Source organism: Ricinus communis, chromosome 4, assembly GCF_019578655.1.
Source record: "Ricinus communis isolate WT05 ecotype wild-type chromosome 4, ASM1957865v1, whole genome shotgun sequence".
In the NCBI taxonomy this organism is placed as follows: Eukaryota; Viridiplantae; Streptophyta; class Magnoliopsida; order Malpighiales; family Euphorbiaceae; genus Ricinus; species Ricinus communis.
In genome coordinates this window covers 20,975,111-20,994,618 of record NC_063259.1, presented here as the reverse complement: position 1 = coordinate 20,994,618, position 19,508 = coordinate 20,975,111, and the positions used below count along the sequence as shown (strand labels likewise).

At 34.1% G+C, this 19,508-nt stretch overlaps 2 protein-coding genes across 3 annotated transcripts; one reads left to right on the top strand and one right to left on the bottom strand.

The window, feature by feature from the left end:
- Window positions 1-420: 420 nt before the first annotated feature.
- LOC8287915 (protein CHUP1, chloroplastic) lies at window positions 421-7,514 on the bottom strand. 2 transcript variants are annotated; one of them, XM_048373334.1, is made up of 8 exons: window positions 5,639-7,514; window positions 4,142-5,071; window positions 3,713-3,844; window positions 3,271-3,452; window positions 3,064-3,175; window positions 2,548-2,691; window positions 2,254-2,363; window positions 421-974 (listed from the first exon to the last, which is right to left on the bottom strand). In XM_048373334.1, exons 1-7 carry the CDS (start codon window positions 6,431-6,433, stop codon window positions 2,283-2,285), a joined length of 2,376 nt encoding a protein of 791 aa, XP_048229291.1. In that variant the 5' UTR covers window positions 6,434-7,514; the 3' UTR covers window positions 421-974; window positions 2,254-2,282. The 2 variants fall into 2 exon arrangements, with proteins under 2 accessions (XP_048229291.1, XP_002533785.2); XM_002533739.4 differs by lacking the exon at window positions 421-974 and having other exon boundaries at window positions 2,052-2,363; window positions 5,639-7,509.
- Window positions 7,515-9,272: 1,758 nt separating this feature from the next.
- LOC8287914 (pentatricopeptide repeat-containing protein At1g30610, chloroplastic) lies at window positions 9,273-18,336 on the top strand. The gene is given in 10 exon segments (XM_002533738.4): window positions 9,273-10,637; window positions 11,349-11,540; window positions 14,040-14,121; window positions 14,232-14,423; window positions 15,069-15,182; window positions 16,191-16,281; window positions 16,357-16,514; window positions 16,808-17,239; window positions 17,914-18,248; window positions 18,250-18,336. Coding segments are annotated over 10 exon segments (2,730 nt in total). The 5' UTR covers window positions 9,273-9,555; the 3' UTR covers window positions 18,302-18,336.
- The last annotated feature ends 1,172 nt before the right edge of the window (window positions 18,337-19,508 follow it).

Sequence of the window (19,508 nt, the reverse complement as noted above, 5' to 3'; positions counted from 1 at the left end):
AATTAAAAAGTAATTCATAAAATTAAATAAATAATTAAAATATTAATTTAGTCTGTTTATTTTAAAACTAAGAGTCGTTGATGAAAAGCTTCAAATTATTATATTTACAAACTCGAGTTATTAGATGTTCTAATAGCTACCAATTACTATTAAAAAAAATCAAACATTTTAACATAATTATTAGAAACTGAAAAGTTATCAACTCTAAGTTAATCATTTTTTAAAATCAAAGAAATTGTTGGCTAATAAAACTGAAACTTAGGATTACAAATTAAATAAATATGAGGAATTGATTCTTATTGCAAGTGAATTGAGAATACTTCAAGTAACAAATTTAATTTCAACAATGTGCATGCATAGTCATAAAAAGATTAATTAACTAATTTAATTTCAATAAATAGTCATCCAACTTGTATTTAATGTTAAGAAATTTAATTTAGCACAGAATCCAGCTAATTGTTCCCTAATCCTAAAAAAGATTAATTAACTAAGTAATATTAGTTTTGATTTTGAAATTGTATTTCAAATCAGCAAAGAACCCACTTGCACCTAATGCCGCCGTTGTAAAACCTGTCGCCGTAGCTTTTAGCACCAACACCACTGCAGTCCCTGCCGCTAACACCACCATAGCCCCTGCCGCTAAAAACAGTGCACCCACCAAATAGAACAATACAAGATCAAAAAAAACGGGCTTCCGCACCACCATCAACACCGCAAGCCACACCACCAAACCCACTGCCTCCACCACCCAGTTCAGTGTTAGATTCAAACTATTAATTGAATCTAAAGTTTATTTCAAATTTTAAATTCAATTTTGCCTTATTTATACATCTAATTCAAATCTAAAGTTGATTTAAACAATTATCTCCATTACTCTAAAAACAGAACTTCCAGCCCCATCATCATCATCACCGTTTCTTCATTAGTATTGCCAGTGGTGACCTGTCACAACCAAGCTCTTTGCTTCCTGATGGCTGAGAAAACATCCAAATCAAAAGATATAAAAGGCCAACTACATCTGATGACGACGATGGTGCTAGAATGGGCGACGACTAGAAATGATCAAGAGTAGGAAATAAAGAAAAAAGAAAATTGAGGGATGGGTGTTGATTGGTGTTTAAATATGATTAGAGCTTAGAAGGTTTTAAAAGAAAATGGGCGCGGCGAGGATCTTATTGAGCTATAAACAAAAGTTATGGGCCCTACATATTGAAAAACTTTAAACTTTTATCTATTTGACCCTCTCTTACAAATTTAAGGGACAATTTGACCCTTTCTTTTTCTGTAAATTGCTTTATAGTACTCTAATTTTGGGATTTGTTTAAAACGATACTAAATGAAAGTACCAAATTGGAACGATTTTGTAATCTGATGCAATAATGTTCACAAAAATTACTTAAGCTCAGTTTGGGTTGGAGAAGTGTTTTTTCAATCTCAATTTTTGTTTTATATTATTTTTTAAACTTTAAAAATTATTATTGCAAGAAGCAGATGAATTGATGCTTTTCCATGAACATTTGAGACAAATAGTTTATAAAAAATTGATATATTAAATTAAAAAATTTCAAATATGCTTTTTAAACACCCAACAGAAATTTCAAAAGCACTCTTACCTAATCTAAAAGTAATATATTAAACATTTGCTATATTCATATTGGTGTGCATCACAAGTCAATTTTCTTTCCCTTTTTTTTTTTAATCAATAAAACTGAATTTCCATTAAAATTAGCACAAAGCAAAGAAAGGAAAAAGAAAAAAGAAACATATTACAAGAAGGGTAACACTCCAGCAACTAGGAATCTATCAGTCAAAGTTGTTGAAGCTACCCAATCTGTAACTCTCTCACCAGTTTTATTTATGTAACTAAAACTACTAAGTAGAAATGCTAGAAAGAGCAAAAGGACAATGTTCTAAATCAAAGCTTCAATCTCCTCAGGACAATACCCTGCATCCCCATTAGCCTCTGTAGCAAGAGGAGAGGAAGCTCTAATAATTCTGAGATTCAACCAGTTTTCGAGAAGAGTTTCTGCTTTGGAGTCTAATCAATAAAATGGGATGAAAGCTCATACACAAATATGTATAAGCTTTTAGTTGCATTCTCATTGAATTTGTTACATTTCATTGTCTAAGTGAGGAAAACCTCCCACAAAATTGCTTCATCTTTTACTGTAAAAATAGCCCAAGCCACTCAAAAGAAGCACACTGCCCAACCAGATATACAATTTATACAGAGATTCAAGGAATGAAGCTTACTGAGATGGTAAGCTCAAAAGATACTTTCTTTACTTCTTGTTGAGGAGGTGAGCCAGGTTGCGGAGTTCCTCAAACGCATGCATTGTTTCTGCATCAAATCCTCCAGCAAACTGCATCAAGCAAATACCAAAAGTTCAATTTATTCTGCCAAGTTTCAGCATTGAACCTGTTCACTTTCTGAATTATATCCTGATAGTAACTCTTTCATGTGCTACGAAAGCAGATATCTTATTGGCGCATAATGAAACATGACATGAAATATACAGATTAAAATTGCTTGTCAGCCCAACAAACCTGATGAATTCTGAAAGCAAACCTAACTCCTTGAAGTAGCATATAGTCGAGTGCAGGGTCTTTCTCCAGTGCTGCTTTTGACTGAATCTCTGTAGCTACTCTCTTCATATACTTCTTTGCCAACTTAACTGAGCCAAACTTTATCTGTTGCAACATGGAGTGGTCAATTAATTGCCATGTGATACATGAATAACTTAAAGGACTGGTAACTTGACAGGGCAAAATAAAAAAAGAAAGGGAAAACAGTAGCATTTAACAGTTACAAAAAGTAATGGCGATTGCAGATTTTGCTTTAACAGAATAATCTTCATTTTTCCCCTTTTAGCACCCTAACCTTAGGCCAAAAGCCATCTTTTGATTCAATCAGTACTAGGCTATGCCCATCATTCACTTTAAAGATAGTTATAGTTACGCTCTTATGATGGAACATCAGACATTTCCCCCTAACTTTCTTATACACAGCTTGAAAGTAATAAGAAAACAAAAATAAAAATAAAATTTCCAAATGATGCTTACCTTGCTAATAATGCCATTTTCAAGCATCCAATCCGTTGGAATTTGGAATTCATTGCAATTTCGCATCAGGAATTCTCTCGTTCGAAGAACATTATAAACACTACGTTCCATCCTGCAAGAAGGTATTAGATAAATGAACATTTGCAGTAAGCAAACATGTTGTAGGATCAGAGGAAGCAACTTCAGTATAAAAATTAAGCCACTTACTTCTCAGATAAAGTGACCATTTTCTTTAGTGCAACATCACAAGGCATTCGAGGATCATCCTTGTAATAAGACACTTCTGACTCCAACTTCTTCAAATCTCTATACCCAAATGCTGCTTCTCGCAGTGTATCAGCTTTCTTTTCTGGCCATTCAAAGTGCTTCAGGACTGCCCTTTCGTCCACCTATGCAGATGCATACGTAACAAGGATAATAAGAAGTCTGTCTATTTCAACATTAACTAAAAATGCTATTTTCTATTCTTAACAGTCTCTACAAGCATCAATAAGCAAAGAAAGTTCAAAATATTATTCCATATTGATCATGATTCGACCAAATAAATCTATTTCAATCGAATTTTCTCTTATTCGTTAACCATTATTTACAAGTATAACCAGCATAGTTAAGAACTTCAAGAACCTCAACCATATGGAGGCCCACTTACCAGAAAGCCAAGCTCATCATCTAGCCACTTCACAAATGCCACAACATCTTCAATATTCTGGAAAACTGCATTGTTGACCTCTCTTATCAGAGAGTTGACGAATTCTCCTTGAGTTTCGACATCTGCTTTGATCTACTAACAATTGACATTAGTACTATTAGGAACTTCAATTAAATTATAGCACTAAGCAGAAATTAGAATGTTTGTATTTCATTCTAGAATATAGTCAACAGGCAAACTGAGATTCTTAAACCATCAGTTTCAATCCCAGTATATTGCAATGATCCAAGTTTTTCATTCTTTTCCTTACTTTTAAATCTTTCATTATAAATGGAACAAAACTGAGCCTTGCCCCTGGAAAAAAAAATTTAACCAGCGATTTCTTATGCTGCAAATTGACCAATGAACAAGAAAAGAATAACCGCCTACCGCAAGTAAATGAGATGATCTGTTTTCAATTTCACCAATCATACTGCTACGAACATTTGCAACATCTGAGGCTTCACAGACACCACCATTTGAAGACTCCTTTCTGGAGTCCCTCTTCATTAGTGAATGGTAAAATTCAACTACTTGAGGTGCTCGTTGCACTACTCCAGCCGAACTGCTTCTCATTGAGAACTTTGGGGGAGGAGGTGGTGGAGGGGGAGGTGGTGGGGGTGGCGGTGCTACTTGAACTGAACATTCCTCTTTAGTTTCACTTGGCATAGAACAAGAGGGTCTTGGAGGAGGATTTGGAACGCGCAAAACCCTTTTCTCCACATCCAATGATGACACTATCTTATTGTTCTCTATGCAGTTAACGAACATTTGGGGTCTTTGATCCATTTCAAAGTCATATTTTTGAGAAGATAAAGGCTCAGTTTCCTTTTCCACTTCTTTTATACACATAAAACCATCAGATTGCCTTCGCTTGCTAGATACCAACTCTTCTATACTGAACTTCGATCCACTAATAGAATGTCTTCTTCTTGGACTTCTTAGTTCCTCTGAATGAACCCAGTTTTTATCAGGGCATTCTAAGTTTGGCAAATCCTCATTAGTGATAGGCCATTTCTTCAACTTCTTAATCAAATTTAATCTCTTTGCGCTACTATATTCTAAGTACTCATTAGAAGAGAATGAGTTAACAGAATCATTACTCCTCTCCGCTGAGTTTAGACCTGAGGCTTTATCAGAACTTATTGAGCACGAATTCCTTAATTCATCTCTCAAACACGAATTTACCCATCTCAGATATGCAAGCTCCTCTACCTCATTTAGTCTGCTCATTTGCAAACCCTCAACTTGTTTACACAAATCTTCATTTGTTAGTCGTAGTGAAGATGCCTCAGCTTTAATTTTTGCTAATATGTCACTCTGCCAAAATCAAGAGATAATACAATAAGTAAACATGTAAGCCCAGCTAGTCATACTCAATTATAGATTATCTATCATCATTTTGGCTGCTAAGAGATAATACTCAATAATAGATGTAGCATAGACCAGGGGAACAGATAGAAAACCCAGGTCATTCAAAAAAAAAAAAGTTTAATATTTCTAAAGCAATAAATCGAAGTAGGTTACTTAAAATAGATCAATCATCAATTAAAATGTTATAATTCATTAAGGCCTTGTTTGGAGTAAATCTTGTGCAACAGTTCAATTGAACTGAATTGAATTCTTGCAAAATCATATCAATCTTAGGAATGATTTTATTCTGTAAAATAATTCTTGCTTTGTTTTAAGTTGCAAGAATTGATTTCAACCACAAGAGTTGATTAAACATAATTCAACTCAAATAGAATTTTACATTTTCAGACTTTTCAAACACACTCTAAATGAAGACCACCAATTTTTTTGAGAATTTCAAAACTTGAAGCTTTAGCTTTTTTTCTTAGAAACCAAAAGGAGCATACCCAACAGAGAAATGATAACTAGCATTACCTCAGAAGCCTTGGCAACAGAAGCTAATTGAGTCTCCATAGAAGATAACCTGCAAGAAAGATTCCTCTTTTCCATCTGTAACTCCTTATTCAACCGCCTCAACTCAACAACTTCCATTTCCATGTTCCCCATTGAAGTCTCATTGCCCTCTCTTTTCAAAACCTCTTCATGTTTCTTCTCTGAATTCAAGCACATTTCGGCCACTTGCTCACAAAGAACAGTTTTCTCAGACTCCAAAATCCCAATTCTTTGAAGAAGCTCATCAACCTCATTTTTCTTCACTGCAAGTTCTCTCTCAAGTTCCAATAACCTTCCATTTCTTTTAAGCTCCGATACCTCTGCTTGTAACTTAAACTCCCTTTCTTTTGATTCTTGAAGCAAGCTTCGTAAATGGTCTAATTCAAGAAACAAATCTCGTGACCCTGAAGATTGTCTTCGATGATTAGTTTGGTTCTGGTATGCATGTGGGTGGACTTGGATAGCTGTTACTGAGCAAGATAAATCACCAATTAGTGATCTTTTGACCCTAGAATGAGACGAAACCAAGGGGTTCTTCTGGTTTGTAGATTCTGTATTTGGTAATGGAAGTTTCTTGCTTGTAACTACTGCAGTTGTATGTGAAGATTTGGTCTTTTTATCCGCTGTAAAACCTTTAACTATGTGTGAACCCCATGAAGATTTAAGCTTTGAAGCATTATTGCTATTGCCTTTTGTGTTCTGAGCCTTTGGTGCTTGATTTTGATCAGCAAATTTTGATGCTTTTGATTTGGTTTCAAATGGGTTTTCTTCTCTCATTTTGCAGTAAAGAAAGAAAGTTTCAATCTTCGACACAAATTTCTTTCTTTCTTGCTTTCTTTCTTTCAAATGTCTCAAGCAATAAGAATCAAAACCCAGAAGAATTTGAAGCTCAAAATGAAGCTCAAGAAAGGGTTTTGACAGAGTGGAGCCAAAAATGAATTGGGTGAGAGTGGATTTGAATTTGAATTGGAGCTGAGAATGGTATTGATATTGTTTCTTTGCTAGAAACGGAATGTGCAAAGTGGCAGCTTTTCTTTATTGCTAACGATTTGAATTTTTGAAATTTGAATGCTTTCTTTTATGACTTCTCTTTGGTTGTTTTGAGGGATACGAGGGAGAGGGAGGGAGGGCGTGCAAATGCAACGGTCGTATTCTGTGCCAGCGGACCCACCATATCTGGGTTTAGATGCGAATGGGTTTAATATCAGGGGTCTTTATGTAATTTACCTAAGAGCAGAAGGTGGCGGTTTTCCTCATATTAATGTCTGTCTCCAAAAAAGAAAAACCCAATTTTAGGTCCCTGAACTTTTTAACTTTGGATCATTGGTCCTTAGATATTAGCTTCTCCCAACATAAACATGAAAAGAATAAATGATTTTGTTCTTGTAATTTTAAATGATTTTTGCTTGATATTAAAAAGAATTTTTTTTTTTTTTTTGTTTAAGGACCCAAAGCATCAAATCTTAAAAAATATTCATGGATCCAAAAGATGTGTTTTGTCTTTCCAAAATTCACATGTTAAGTCTTACTTATAGTTATATGATCTTTTGTAATTATCTTTTTTATTTAATTAAATGGTTAGGAAGTGTCAAGCTATGAGAGTTTCTATTCTCTGAAAACTTTCCTTCATTATTCAAGTTTTGTGCATATTCTTTTTCTTTTTTTTTTCTTTCCTTAAATGTTTGTGTCCTCCTCCTTTAGCAATTCTTTCTAATCAGATTAAATGGCTATTGCCCTTTTTCTTTTATTATCAAACAAAAGAAATTAATAAATGCATGTAAAAGATCATGAAATTTTCTTTCTAGATTTGTAAATTACATTGAACCAATGAAAATGCAATAAGTAATATGTATAATACTCTTAACTGACCTCACGTACTCAGCTGTCATTCTTTCTCTACCTTCCTTCATTTTCTCAACACAAAAAAGAAAGGGCAATGGCTTTTTCACCAAATCAACCACTTCTGCTGTTGCAAATGTTGTTATCACTGCATTTCCAGCAAACCCCATCTGGCAAAGTTGGTGAATCTTTTTTTTGACCTTATATTTACTGCAAAAAGAACAGTTGAATACTCTTGTGAATTATCAAACACTGCCTGAGTTCTTGCTTTCCATATAGCTTCAAAGCTAGAACAGAACACTGGCTTTTAGCTTCTTCTTTGAGGGCGTCGATAATTTCAGGACTAAAACAAAAGAGCTTGTGAATATATTTGTTAGAGAGAATCAATGGAGGTGTTGACAATAAGACTGGTATAGTAAAAGAAGATGTTATAGAGTTGAAATCTCTTTAGTTTTATATATTCTGTTATCGGTATTTGATTATAGGTGGATTTCTTGCTTTTAAGTAAGTTCTATCACTGTGAAGAACTTTGGCTTTTAGGCCTTCTCCTCTACAAACAGAGGCCAGATTCTCAAAACATTTTCACTAGCTGCTTTACCATCAAGAATACCATTGTTTTATCACAAACCCAATTGAGAAACCTCCACAATGCAAATTTTGAAACCTGCAAATTAATTCTTCATGAAATGCAAACAAGATAAGCTTAAAATTTTATGTATTTTATTTTCTTTTATAATTTACAGTAGAAGACTAAAATGTTAACCTGGATAGTGAAAAAGTTATCTGCAAGACGCTTGTATAGGCCAGGGCGATGGATGAAATGGTGGAATGTAGAATTAGGGAGAGAAAGATTTCCAAAATATTTCAAAATAAGCCTTGAAGTTGCACTAACAAACAAGACTCCCGCATTATTGCAGAAAAGCTCCATTCTTATTGAAGTTAAGTCTACCAGCCATGAAATAATAAGCAACAAGAAGAATCTCAGCTACTGCTCTCTTTACTCTTACCAGAAGTATCAACTGTAGTACTTTGAGAGGAGTACTTCTTGCTAAGATAAACTTCAAGAAAGAAGACAGTTTCAACTGGAAAAGCCACTGCTTAAGGAAAATTGTTGCCTGTGATGTTGGGTTTATTGGAGAAATTAGTTTCATTGGCTCTTACTGTTGTCTTGCTCAGTTATGGAAATAGTGATATCCATTTCTTGAACAATGGTAACAATGTTAATAGTAACAATGTATATTTTTGCTTCTAATTAATGAAGACTTGAATCATAATAATAAATATATATATCAATCATTTATCGATTTGATATATAAATATAAATATATCTTTTAACTAAAATATCTATATTTTTTCTAAAATTACATTTGAAATGACAAATTAAATACAAATTCACCATGTATTATCCTAGAATAGGGGCTTTTTCATTTCTTTAAATAATATCTTTTCATGCAATACTAAAATATATAGCATTTATATATATATATAAAATTAATCTTCTTGTACTTAATTTGTGAGAAGAGAATTATTATTAGTGAGTTAAATAAGTTTTAAGGAAGAAAAGAAAAGATTAATGTTCACCCTAATTCAATACATTAGAGATTTATTAAATGTAAATAAAATAAAAATTTCTTTTCCTTTTTGTTTTCTGAGAGATAAAAATTTAAAGATTTTCTTTTCTTACCTTTTTGTTTTGTGATTGGGCCAATATAATAAAGGCTCAAAATCCAACTTTAATACCAACATTTGCATTGAGAAAGACAGGCCCTATATCCTAATCTCTTAAACTGAAAACACAGCTTGAAAACGCTGTAGACTGGAGTGATATTCTTAAGTGAAAAATCTTATAACTCCTGACTGGGAAATTGGCTAGCTGCTAAGCGAAATGGCCCTGTAAGTTCCTTAGATATTATTTATTTTTAGTTAAATTTAGTTTCTTTTTTGAAGCTTATCCGACCAAGAATTTGGAAGTTTTATTAGAAATATGTTTTGCCATTATTAGTGAAGCTACGGGGTGTTTTTAGCTTTGTTTTTTGGCAAGTTTTGTAGTGTGAAATAATATGGAGATGATAATAATGACAAATGGACAATTGGGTTTTTCTTGTCTTGAAAGAAGTGGGAATTTGACTTGTAGTTGTAGCAGGAAACCAAATTCTTCATCTGGGTTTTTGAGTTCTTGGAGACCCTCTTTTGGTGTTCCATTAAATTCAAAGAGTGAAAAAAAGATGGGAGCTTTTGACTTTGGTTTAAGAATTAAGGCTTTGTCTAGTGGAGACTCCGATAATCGGTTAGTTGGTGGTGGGATTCTTGAGAAAGAGCTCGAATTTAAACCTTCTTTTGATGAGTATTTGAAAGCCATGGAGTCTGTTAAAACTGGTATAACTAAGAAGCATACACGTAAATTAAGTGGAAACAAGGTGAAGGATGACTCGAAGGAAGGCAGTAGAACGTCAGTGGGGAAAACTGAGTGGAGGGGCAAGTTGAAGTTTAAGGAAAATGATGAGTTGGGAGAAAATGAGGATGGAGAAATTGATCGAAAAGACGAAACTAGCAGTAAAATTTACAAAGAAAGGGGAATTAGAGAATCAAATTTAAAAGTAACTGGTAAAGAAAGTAGGGCATACGCAAATGTAAAGAGGAAGATAAGAGGAGCAACAAGAGATAGGGAGTGGTTAAATAATGGAACCAGTAGTATGATCACTGAGTTGGAGGATATAAATCAAGTTAAGGTTAAGAGAACCCAAAATGTGCAAGAAAGAACTTTAGCAATTGATGGTGTTAGAAGGAGTCAAAGTACTACTGGCAAAAAAGAGGAATTTGCTTATGGTCAAAACTTCCCAGAAATGCTGCGTAGGAAGGGGAAGACCCATATAGGAGAGGAAGACGGTGTTAGTGGGAATAAAATGGGTGGCAGACTTGTGAGGAATTACGTCCAAATTGATAAAAATACTGATAAGGAATTTATGGAGAAAAAAGGGTTAATCAGAAGAACCAATCAGGCTTTCCTTGATTATGGTCATGAGGATGATTCAGAAGTGGAAAGAGCTGCTTTCAAAAGTTTGGAGGAATACAACAATTTTACTGGTAGGCCGCAAAATTCAAAAAGGGAAGTGGAGGACAGACTCCAGAAGCTAGCAAAGTGGTATATTTATGCGTTTTTTTCCTCCCAACTTTATCTTTCTACTCATAAGCTGAACTTGGTACATGCTTATTTCATGATACATATCCATTTATACATGTATATTGATAGATGGATAGAGATTTACCCTTATGTTGCATTAAATCTACTTTTGATGTAATGAATGAGCCACTATAAGTAGAGCAAAGCAACTTGACTCTTTGATCAAATAAGAGTTTCTACTCGATAAGCTCTATTAATTGTTTATCAGATTTCCTATAAACTTTATTTGCTCAGTACCTTGGGTGGATGGTCTCATGCCTAATCAAGTAAAAAAAGAAAAATAATTCTGTACAGCATAGATGAATGGAGTTCATTTTCTGTTTCTTTTTAATTTCTTGGGAGTTCATATATTCTTTGACCATATAAATATAATATACAAACAAAGGACTGAAAATATGTAAAACTTTGTTCAGTTTTCAATTTTCAAAGTTCTAATTTATGTACATTATGTTTTTTTTTTTAATTTTTTAATGAAGATTTTGGAAATCCATCATTAATATAAGTAACTAGAGGTCTTAGTATAGTTTAAATCTTGTTTGGTTATTTTGGTTGCCTTTGTCATATCTATTTCTGCTTGCTCTTCATAATATTTATATATCATTTCCATTGTAGATTTATTTTGATTTGATCTTATCATGATTTGATTGAAGTTAAAGTAATTTCTTTTGATAGTTTAAATGGTGCAGATATCGATATGCCCGAGTGGATGTTCTCCAAGATGATGCGCAGTGCAAGAATCAAATACACAGACCATTCTGTATTAAGAATTATCCAAATATTGGGTAAACTTGGAAATTGGAGGCGAGTGCTGCAGGTCATTGAGTGGCTTCAAATGCGTGAGCGCTTTAAATCTCATAGGCTCAGGTATCACTACTTGTCTTCCGCATTTTGATGTAGGTAGGCGTGCTTCATTATGATGGTTGTTTTTCTATATTAAGGGTCTATTTGGAAAGGATATTTTTTCTACTATTGAAAAATTCTCTATCTTGAATATATTGATTGAAAGCAATTAAGAGTAGTTTTTGGGGGAGATTTGACTTTGCTGATAAAAAACTTAGAATAGCATCTAAAAAAAAGATTTTCGGAAGAGGCCATTTCAACCTCAATTAGGAACAAGCACTAAATGGATTTGAAGACGTTCTAAAGGAATTACAATCTTGTGAATTGCTTGTGAACATGGGCCGTTAAAATGGACTTGGTGGGTTTAAGGGAAAACTGAAGTAATTGGAAGTAAGGTAGTCAGGCATGTTTTAGCAGAAATACTTGCTGCAGAGTGATGGCAAAGTCTACAACATGATATTTGATCTTAGAGTTCTGGTTGGAGCCCTATTATGTCAGGATGCTATTTGTATCTCTAGGTGCATAACTGCAAATAATATCCAATGCAACATGAATATGTTGTTTTAAGAATGATTGCAAATTCTTGTGCTTGTAAAGATCCTGGACAGCTTGCAACAGACTGAAATTGGTTGAATGATATCTTGAATCTTGCTTTGATGAACTTGCTTGATAAGTATGGTGAGAGCGATGAGCTATGTGGCAGTCTGACAGAGATTAATTAATTAAAAGTAATTCTTACATTACACTAAAGAAAGGAGATAGATGAATCAATAGAATAAATTCATAATGGAGAATTAAATAAGTCCATCTAGCAGAGGCTGGAGTATTAGGCCTGAGAAGGGACAGTTTTTATTTCGTGGGAAGAGTCATGGGAGTTTATGGTGGATGCATTATTTGATGCATGCAAAAGTAAGTAAACTGTCAGATGGGAGAAACAGCATGGTGAAAGAAGTCGTCTGAAAGTGCTGGTAACTACTGACAGAACTGATATGCCTACAATGGAATAGGTTGCAACAGCAGAGAGATCATCAGTCAACATATAATATTTTATAATTTATGTTGAAGTGCACCTTCATGGTCCTTCTAGAAGTAGCTCGTAAGTTTTGTGCTTTGTTGTACTTGGGAGTTCATTCCTGCAGTAGAAGTTGTTGCGGCTTGCAGCTAGTGATATGCAGAAAAAATCAACTCAGTTTTATTAACACCAACTATTCAAGTTTGTTTATGCTAATGCTTTTGGCTTTCTGCTTAAGAAATGGATTAATCTACTTGTTAATTTTGGCCAGAAGTCCCAAAGAAAGTTTGAAGAACTGTCTTCACCAGTTGTGTGATACAAAGGGTTACCAAGAATCTTAGATTGTGAACAAAGAAACCAAGACTGTGTTTTCTGTATGCTGCGATCATCTCAGGGTGTTGGAGTGGTTTGCCATTTCACTTAAATCATATTAATACCGGCAAGAGTTCTTTTAAAACCCTTGAAATGAAAACTAATAGTGAAGCAAAGAAAATAACTTCCCTCCCAACAACTAGAAGGGCTAGTCTTATTGTCCTAACATTTCTCTGCTACCAAATACTCCGAATAATCGCAGGCACAACTAGTCAATCCTTTGAACCTTTATCCTCTTGCAATAAATTCTAAACCTTATTTGCACACAACCCTCTCAACGTCTTCAACATACCCGACTTCCTTACAAATGCAAAAGTGCCTATCCAATTAGACCATGAAGTGGTGCAGTGAAGAAAGAGATGAGAATACGGGTTCACTGTTGTTACAGTTAGTATTGATAAGGTCCTGTCTCCCTATCTGCAATAAGTAATTATTATGTATTCTTTAGATATTGACAGACCAAACAACAGCCCCTCCTTTGGAAAGAATGTCTACTGCTTTTTTCTCATCATCCCATATCCTTTTCAAGTTGATAATTATTCTTTCCTTGAAATTTGAAATAACTGTTTTTAAGTTCTTTTATTTCCCAAATTATCATTCAATTTAGATGATCTCTTTGAGGTTATAACCATCTAATGTTATGAGAGTACAAGATGCGTTGAAATGCAATTTGAAGAAAAGTTGCTTTATATTGTCATTGGATAACTTCTTTTAGCATGTTTGCATTAATATAACTTTTCAATGCTTCTTCTGCAATTCTTATGAGGACTGACTTTTAGGGCCTGCTTCCTTGGGGACTGTTACTTTCCAGTATCCTTAGGTAATGGTTTTCTGAGCAATGCATACAAGAATTGTGGAGCAGGTGTTTGCATGTCTCTTCTAGGATTCTTCTCCTTAGTAATGGTGGTGGATTTGAGTCTACAGTTACTTGCAGTTTTCTTGAAATATGCCTTTTAACTTCTTTAAGAATGTTCAGATAGTTATTTTTTAGTTTTAGTATACTATTTATTGCTAGGAGATTCTATCTTCTCCTGAAATAGTTATATATAAGTCATGGTCACTGTAAAGGAGACTTTGAACATGACATTTTAGTTTAATTTTTTACTGTCATGACAACATATTTTGTTATGATTATGTAGAAACATCTATACAACTGCACTTAATGTACTTGGGAAGGCACAGAGGCCTGTGGAGGCACTCAATGTGTTTCATGTGATGCAGGTAATGCACCAGCTATTTTATCGTATAGCTTGTTCCTTTTCATCAATTAGACTTCATATAAGGCAATGCTCCCTAACCTGTGCAAGGTCATTTTTTTATTCTCTTTCCAGCAACAAATGTCTTCATATCCTGACTTGGTAGCTTATCATTGTATTGCCGTCACTCTTGGACAAGCAGGACATATGGAGCAGCTTTTCGATGTGATTGATAGCATGCGATCTCCCCCAAAGAAGAAATTTAAAATGGCAGCAGTTCATAAGTGGGACCCGAGGTTGGAACCAGATATTGTTGTCTACAATGCGGTTAGTAATGCTTGCCAGTAAACTGATAATCTAAATTTTGAGAGTAAACTGGACGTCTATGCATGTGCATTTGTTTCCAATCAGGTCTGCGCTTTAAAATTAGCAAGATTTTGTCTTTGATGGTGATTATACCTGCAATCAACATAGAAGCTACTAATCCAGTCATCAGATATTGATCGTCTATAACATGATAAACTTCCTGAATTGTTAAAATGAGGAGTTCTTAATCTGCATTTACACTATTTCTTATCGTAGTATGAACATAAGGTTTTAGCTTTCCTATAGAAAAAGACTACATATTCTGCATGCCATGTTAGATTTTGGATGACCTCAGAAGATGCTTCATTATCCCTAAAGCTGCAATGTACAGTATATATACTTTGAAAAGAGCTTCTTCTCCACAGTCTTAAGATCATAGGAATATCTCAAATTTCTTATTGCATTATTTTATTGTAGTCTCTGGTGATGATTGTTTCTTTTTCATACCAATTATATGGTAAGATCAAGGATGTACATTTGTCTTGACCTTCAAATATTGCAATACTTGTATCATTTTCTCTGGAAATTGTGTTGTTTGTCTTTCATAATTTGATTTAGCATGTGCCTTTTTAGATATAATGATGTTTAAATTTACCGTGTACATAGGTCCTAAATGCATGTGTTCAGAGGAAACAGTGGGAAGGTGCTTTTTGGGTTCTACAGCAGTTGAAGCAACAGGGACTACAACCTTCTACTACAACATATGGATTAATCATGGAGGTATTTCTATCTTTACTTTTTGCTCTTCTTGAACCATCTTTCTGGTGTTGGCCGGCAGAAGGTCCACAAGTTTACCAAATACTAGAGCAGTGGAATGATCCCAACAGTATTTTCTTTATTCGATTGGCATAAGATTTGTACAAAGTGAAGTACAGAGGTTCAGCTTAGTATTGGCTTAAAAGTAATATCAATGGATTGTTTGAGATTTCAAGATCCCCAGGATCCTGAGATTTGTCTTCTAATTAAGTGTGAATACTTGATTGTATTCTTTTCTGATCCTTTCCTTATTATTATAATTCTGTTAGGGTTAGATTTTCATTCATTTCCTAGGATTCTCTCTTTTTTGTATATATACGTATTTTAATGTACATTGAAAATCAATCAATAGGATTATTGGTGTTTTCATGGATTACTATCTTGACCATGCCAATGGACAATTATTATGACTAACTTCTTTCATCCCGAAGCACTTTTTTTATTTTCCTGTATCTGGAGGTATTTCTGTATGTAGCTTGGGTGCAAACATAGAAATTTTCTGTAGTATGGTAAGGTGATGCATGTATAGGGGTCGTTGTCCTAAATATGGACTTCTGTTGTTAGATAGAAAATTTCTTACTTAATGACCTTCTCCTCTTATTTTCTTCTTGTGCATTAGGCACATCAGTAATGAGGATTACTAATCCTGAATAAGGAAGCCTAGTCGTGAATAAGGAAGTTTTAGGTCTTAATAAGTACCATTATAACTTGGCTATATTGTACTTTCTTCTTACCATATGTTGGTGCCTATGAGTGCCTGAAACGTTTATAGTACAATAACAAGAAATTTGTTACCGGACTCCTGAACTAGCAGTAAAATGGTTGTGATGCTATACCATAATTGCTCAAGGTTATGCACTTATAACAGAATATGAATATTCTGAGTTTCTCTTCGATATTTATTTCAGTTTGAGAAGGAACTGGTCAAATAGTAAAAGGTAACAATTTTTCTTGCTGTTTCTACTTGGGCAGGTCATGTTTGCATGTGGCAAGTACAACTTGGTTCATGAGTTTTTTAGGAAAGTGCAGAAATCTTCTATTCCAAATGCTTTAGTGTATAAAGGTACTTGACTGATTGATCCTATCTCCCTCTTTATTGTGTAAACTTCTTTTTAAACTAGATTATTTTTGCATACAGTTCTTGTGAATACTCTTTGGAGAGAAGGTAAGACAGATGAGGCTGTATTGGCTGTTGAAGAAATGGAACGGCGAGGAATTGTGGGGTTTGCGGCCCTTTATTATGATCTTGCTCGATGTCTTTGTAGTGCTGGAAGGTGCCAAGAAGCATTGCTGCAGGTAGTGTAATTGTGTCTAGTTTTTATTTGTTTTACTTATGTTTGCCTAAACTTGTATACAGTCTTAGCCTGCTTAACCAAACAGTTTGGCAATCAATCTTTTCATGGGCCATGAGGAATCCTCAACTTTAACATTAGAAGACTTGATAACCTATATAAGTTGCTGGCCAGGTTGATACAGCAATTGAATAGATCAGAATAACTGATGACTCTAAAGAATTATTTAACTCCTGGTTTTTATGCTGAAATATGCATACTGTTCCACAATTTACTGTGGGACATTTTCTTCCGCAGATTGAGAAAATATGCAGGGTTGCTAATAAGCCTCTGGTGGTAACTTACACTGGCTTAATTCAAGCTTGCTTGGACTCTGGAAACATTCATAATGCAGTGTACATCTTCAACCAGATGAAGCACTTTTGCTCCCCAAATCTTGTTACCTTCAATGTAATGCTGAAGGCTTATTTTGAGCATGGACTGTTTGAAGACGCAAAGGAGCTTTTCCACAAGATGGCAGAAGATAGCAATCATATCAGGGGTAATCATGACTACAAGGTTAGGGTAATCCCAGATATCTACACATTCAACACCATGCTTGATGCATGCATTTCAGAGAAGAGTTGGGATGACTTTGAGTATGTCTATAGAAGAATGTTGCACCATGGATTCCACTTCAATGGAAAACGTCATCTTCGGATGATATTGGATGCTTCAAGAGCTGGAAAGGTACTTAGAAAATCCTTGTCACTCTATTTTACTTCTTGTATGATAAGGCTGATGAAATAGATTTTTACAAGGTTTTAGCATTGTGTAAATTAGAGCATAAAGCTGCAAGCTAGTTTGCAGGACTCTGAACAGTAATAGTAATGGCAACAGTGAAGGTGAGGATTCTGATGAATAGTTGATGGAGGTGGTAAAATTACGAACATCAAGTTAAAAGATTGTGCTAGTCCATCTGCAACTTGAGCACGAAACAAAAGGATACTATTGCATGCCTGTTTTTAAACTTCATTACCATTTGTCCAGTACTTGAATCGTTCTTTGCATTTGTTAAGTTTCCCTCTTTTTAACTTTTTTTTTTTTAATGTATTTGTGGATTATCCAGATGTGAGTTAACCTGCCCTAATACCTGCTATTCTCCCATAAGAGAACTTTAGTCCTCGAAGAATCTGGGATGTTAGCGACTATTTATAGTTCTTACTGGGATGTTGTATAGCTGTTCTCTGAAACCCACATTCTGAATTTTAGATTCTCAATATCATTATAATTATTATTTGGTGGAAAGAAGTTCTAGGGGTGAGGCTAATGTTCTCTGTTTAGAGAGTAAAGGTCTGTTGGAAAGCTCTCGAAGCATGTTTATGTGTCATGGAAGCTTACAGTGAGCAACCTTGTGCTTGCAGGTAGAACCTTTGGAAATGACTTGGAAGCACTTGGCTCGGGCGGATCGAATTCCTCCCCCTAATCTTATCAAAGAAAGATTTCGCATTATGCTCGAGAAAGACGACTGTAAGTCTGCCCTTGCCTGTATTACCACTAATCCAATGGGGGAATCACCGGCATTTCACAAGGTAGCTTGGTTGAATTTATTCAAAGAAAATGCAGAGCGGATCAGACGGGATACTCTCATTCAGCTAAAGCATGAGGTGAGCATGCTTGTTAACCCACCAGATCCTGTACTGCAAAATCTGTTAGCATCTTGTAATGATTTTCTTAACAGTCAGGTGATAGTTTCTGAAAGGGCCAGAAATTGTTTGTACAGCTGAGTCTCAGACGAATTTGAAGTCTTGATGAATTTAATATTATTTCTCATGCTTCTTTTCTTATCCCTATTGTTCAGAAGATATAATGTTCCGGTTTTTTCAGAGTTTACGCACTTTTCAAACTCGAACGATTCATCAAGAAAAGTTTGGTAAAGGGTTTAGGAGCCCTGGACTATAATTAGCAATGTGAAAAATTAATGCTTTTCTAAAATATTAACATAATGGTAACATCATCCTTGTAATATACAGCAAAATGCAGTTTAGAACCTGCAAATGTCGGATTATTTGTTTGGATTCCGCATGTTTAAGCCTACTCAAAAATTTTCGGACTTGAATACATATTGTTTACTTTAGGTAAAAGTCGGATTATTTTCTGGACGAATTTGAAAATATTATTTTTTTAAAGCTCGCTCAACAAGTTCGGTCTGGCCTTAAATTATAAGATAAATTGTTTTAGACATTTTATGAGTGATCGAACTTGGTAAAAGAATTTAAACCCATAAAATTAGACTCAAATCTAAACTTGAAAATTTCAAATATGACTAACTCCGGCTTAACCTGAAATTTATACAGGGCTAGAAGAAAGTATAATAAAATAAAATTCAATAACTTATAAAACTATAAAACTAAAATATAAAATATGATTTTCTTTTTTTCCTTTTCTCTTTTGTTGTCAATCAAATGACAGTCTAATTTGAGTTTTTTCATCTAGCATGTATAAATACTTTTTAAGTCCACTTGTTTCACTCAAATTTAAGCACTGTTTATATATATATATATTATACCATTTTTTAAATCATAAAATCTAATTAATTTTAAAAAGTGTACGACTGTAGAGAGATTTTATTATATATATTATACCATTTTTTAAATCATAAAATCTAATTAATTTTAAAAAGTGTACGACTGTAGAAAGATTTTATTATATATATTTTTTATTTGCTATTCACTTTTGCACCTAAGATTTTAAAGGAGCAACACGTAATATTGAATGTTTTACACTTAAATAATAAAAATAATATATATTTTAAAGTTTATAATCGTAATATACATACTGCTTGTTTAATAATAGAGCAAAATACATGAGAAATAATTTGAAAATATTCTATAATTATTTAAATTAGAATAGGCCTAACCCATTTTTGTCAGGTTAGGCCGACCCATCTTAGCCCTCCTCTTCAACGGTTTAGCTCTGTTGGAAAAAATGGATGGAGCCTCTATAATTTTGTAAAATG

What these genes read in the sequence shown, in the direction of transcription:
- LOC8287915 (XM_048373334.1), bottom strand. Translation starts at nt 6,433, where the DNA reads ATGAGAGAAGAAAACCCATTTGAAACCAAATCAAAAGCATCAAAATTT. An exon ending in GATCATCTCATTTACTTGCG is followed by an intron (nt 3,845 to 4,141) that starts GTAGGCGGTTAT and finishes AATTGTTAGTAG; the next exon opens with ATCAAAGCAGATGTCGAAAC. An exon ending in ATGATGAGCTTGGCTTTCTG is followed by an intron (nt 3,453 to 3,712) that starts GTAAGTGGGCCT and finishes GCATCTGCATAG; the next exon opens with GTGGACGAAAGGGCAGTCCT.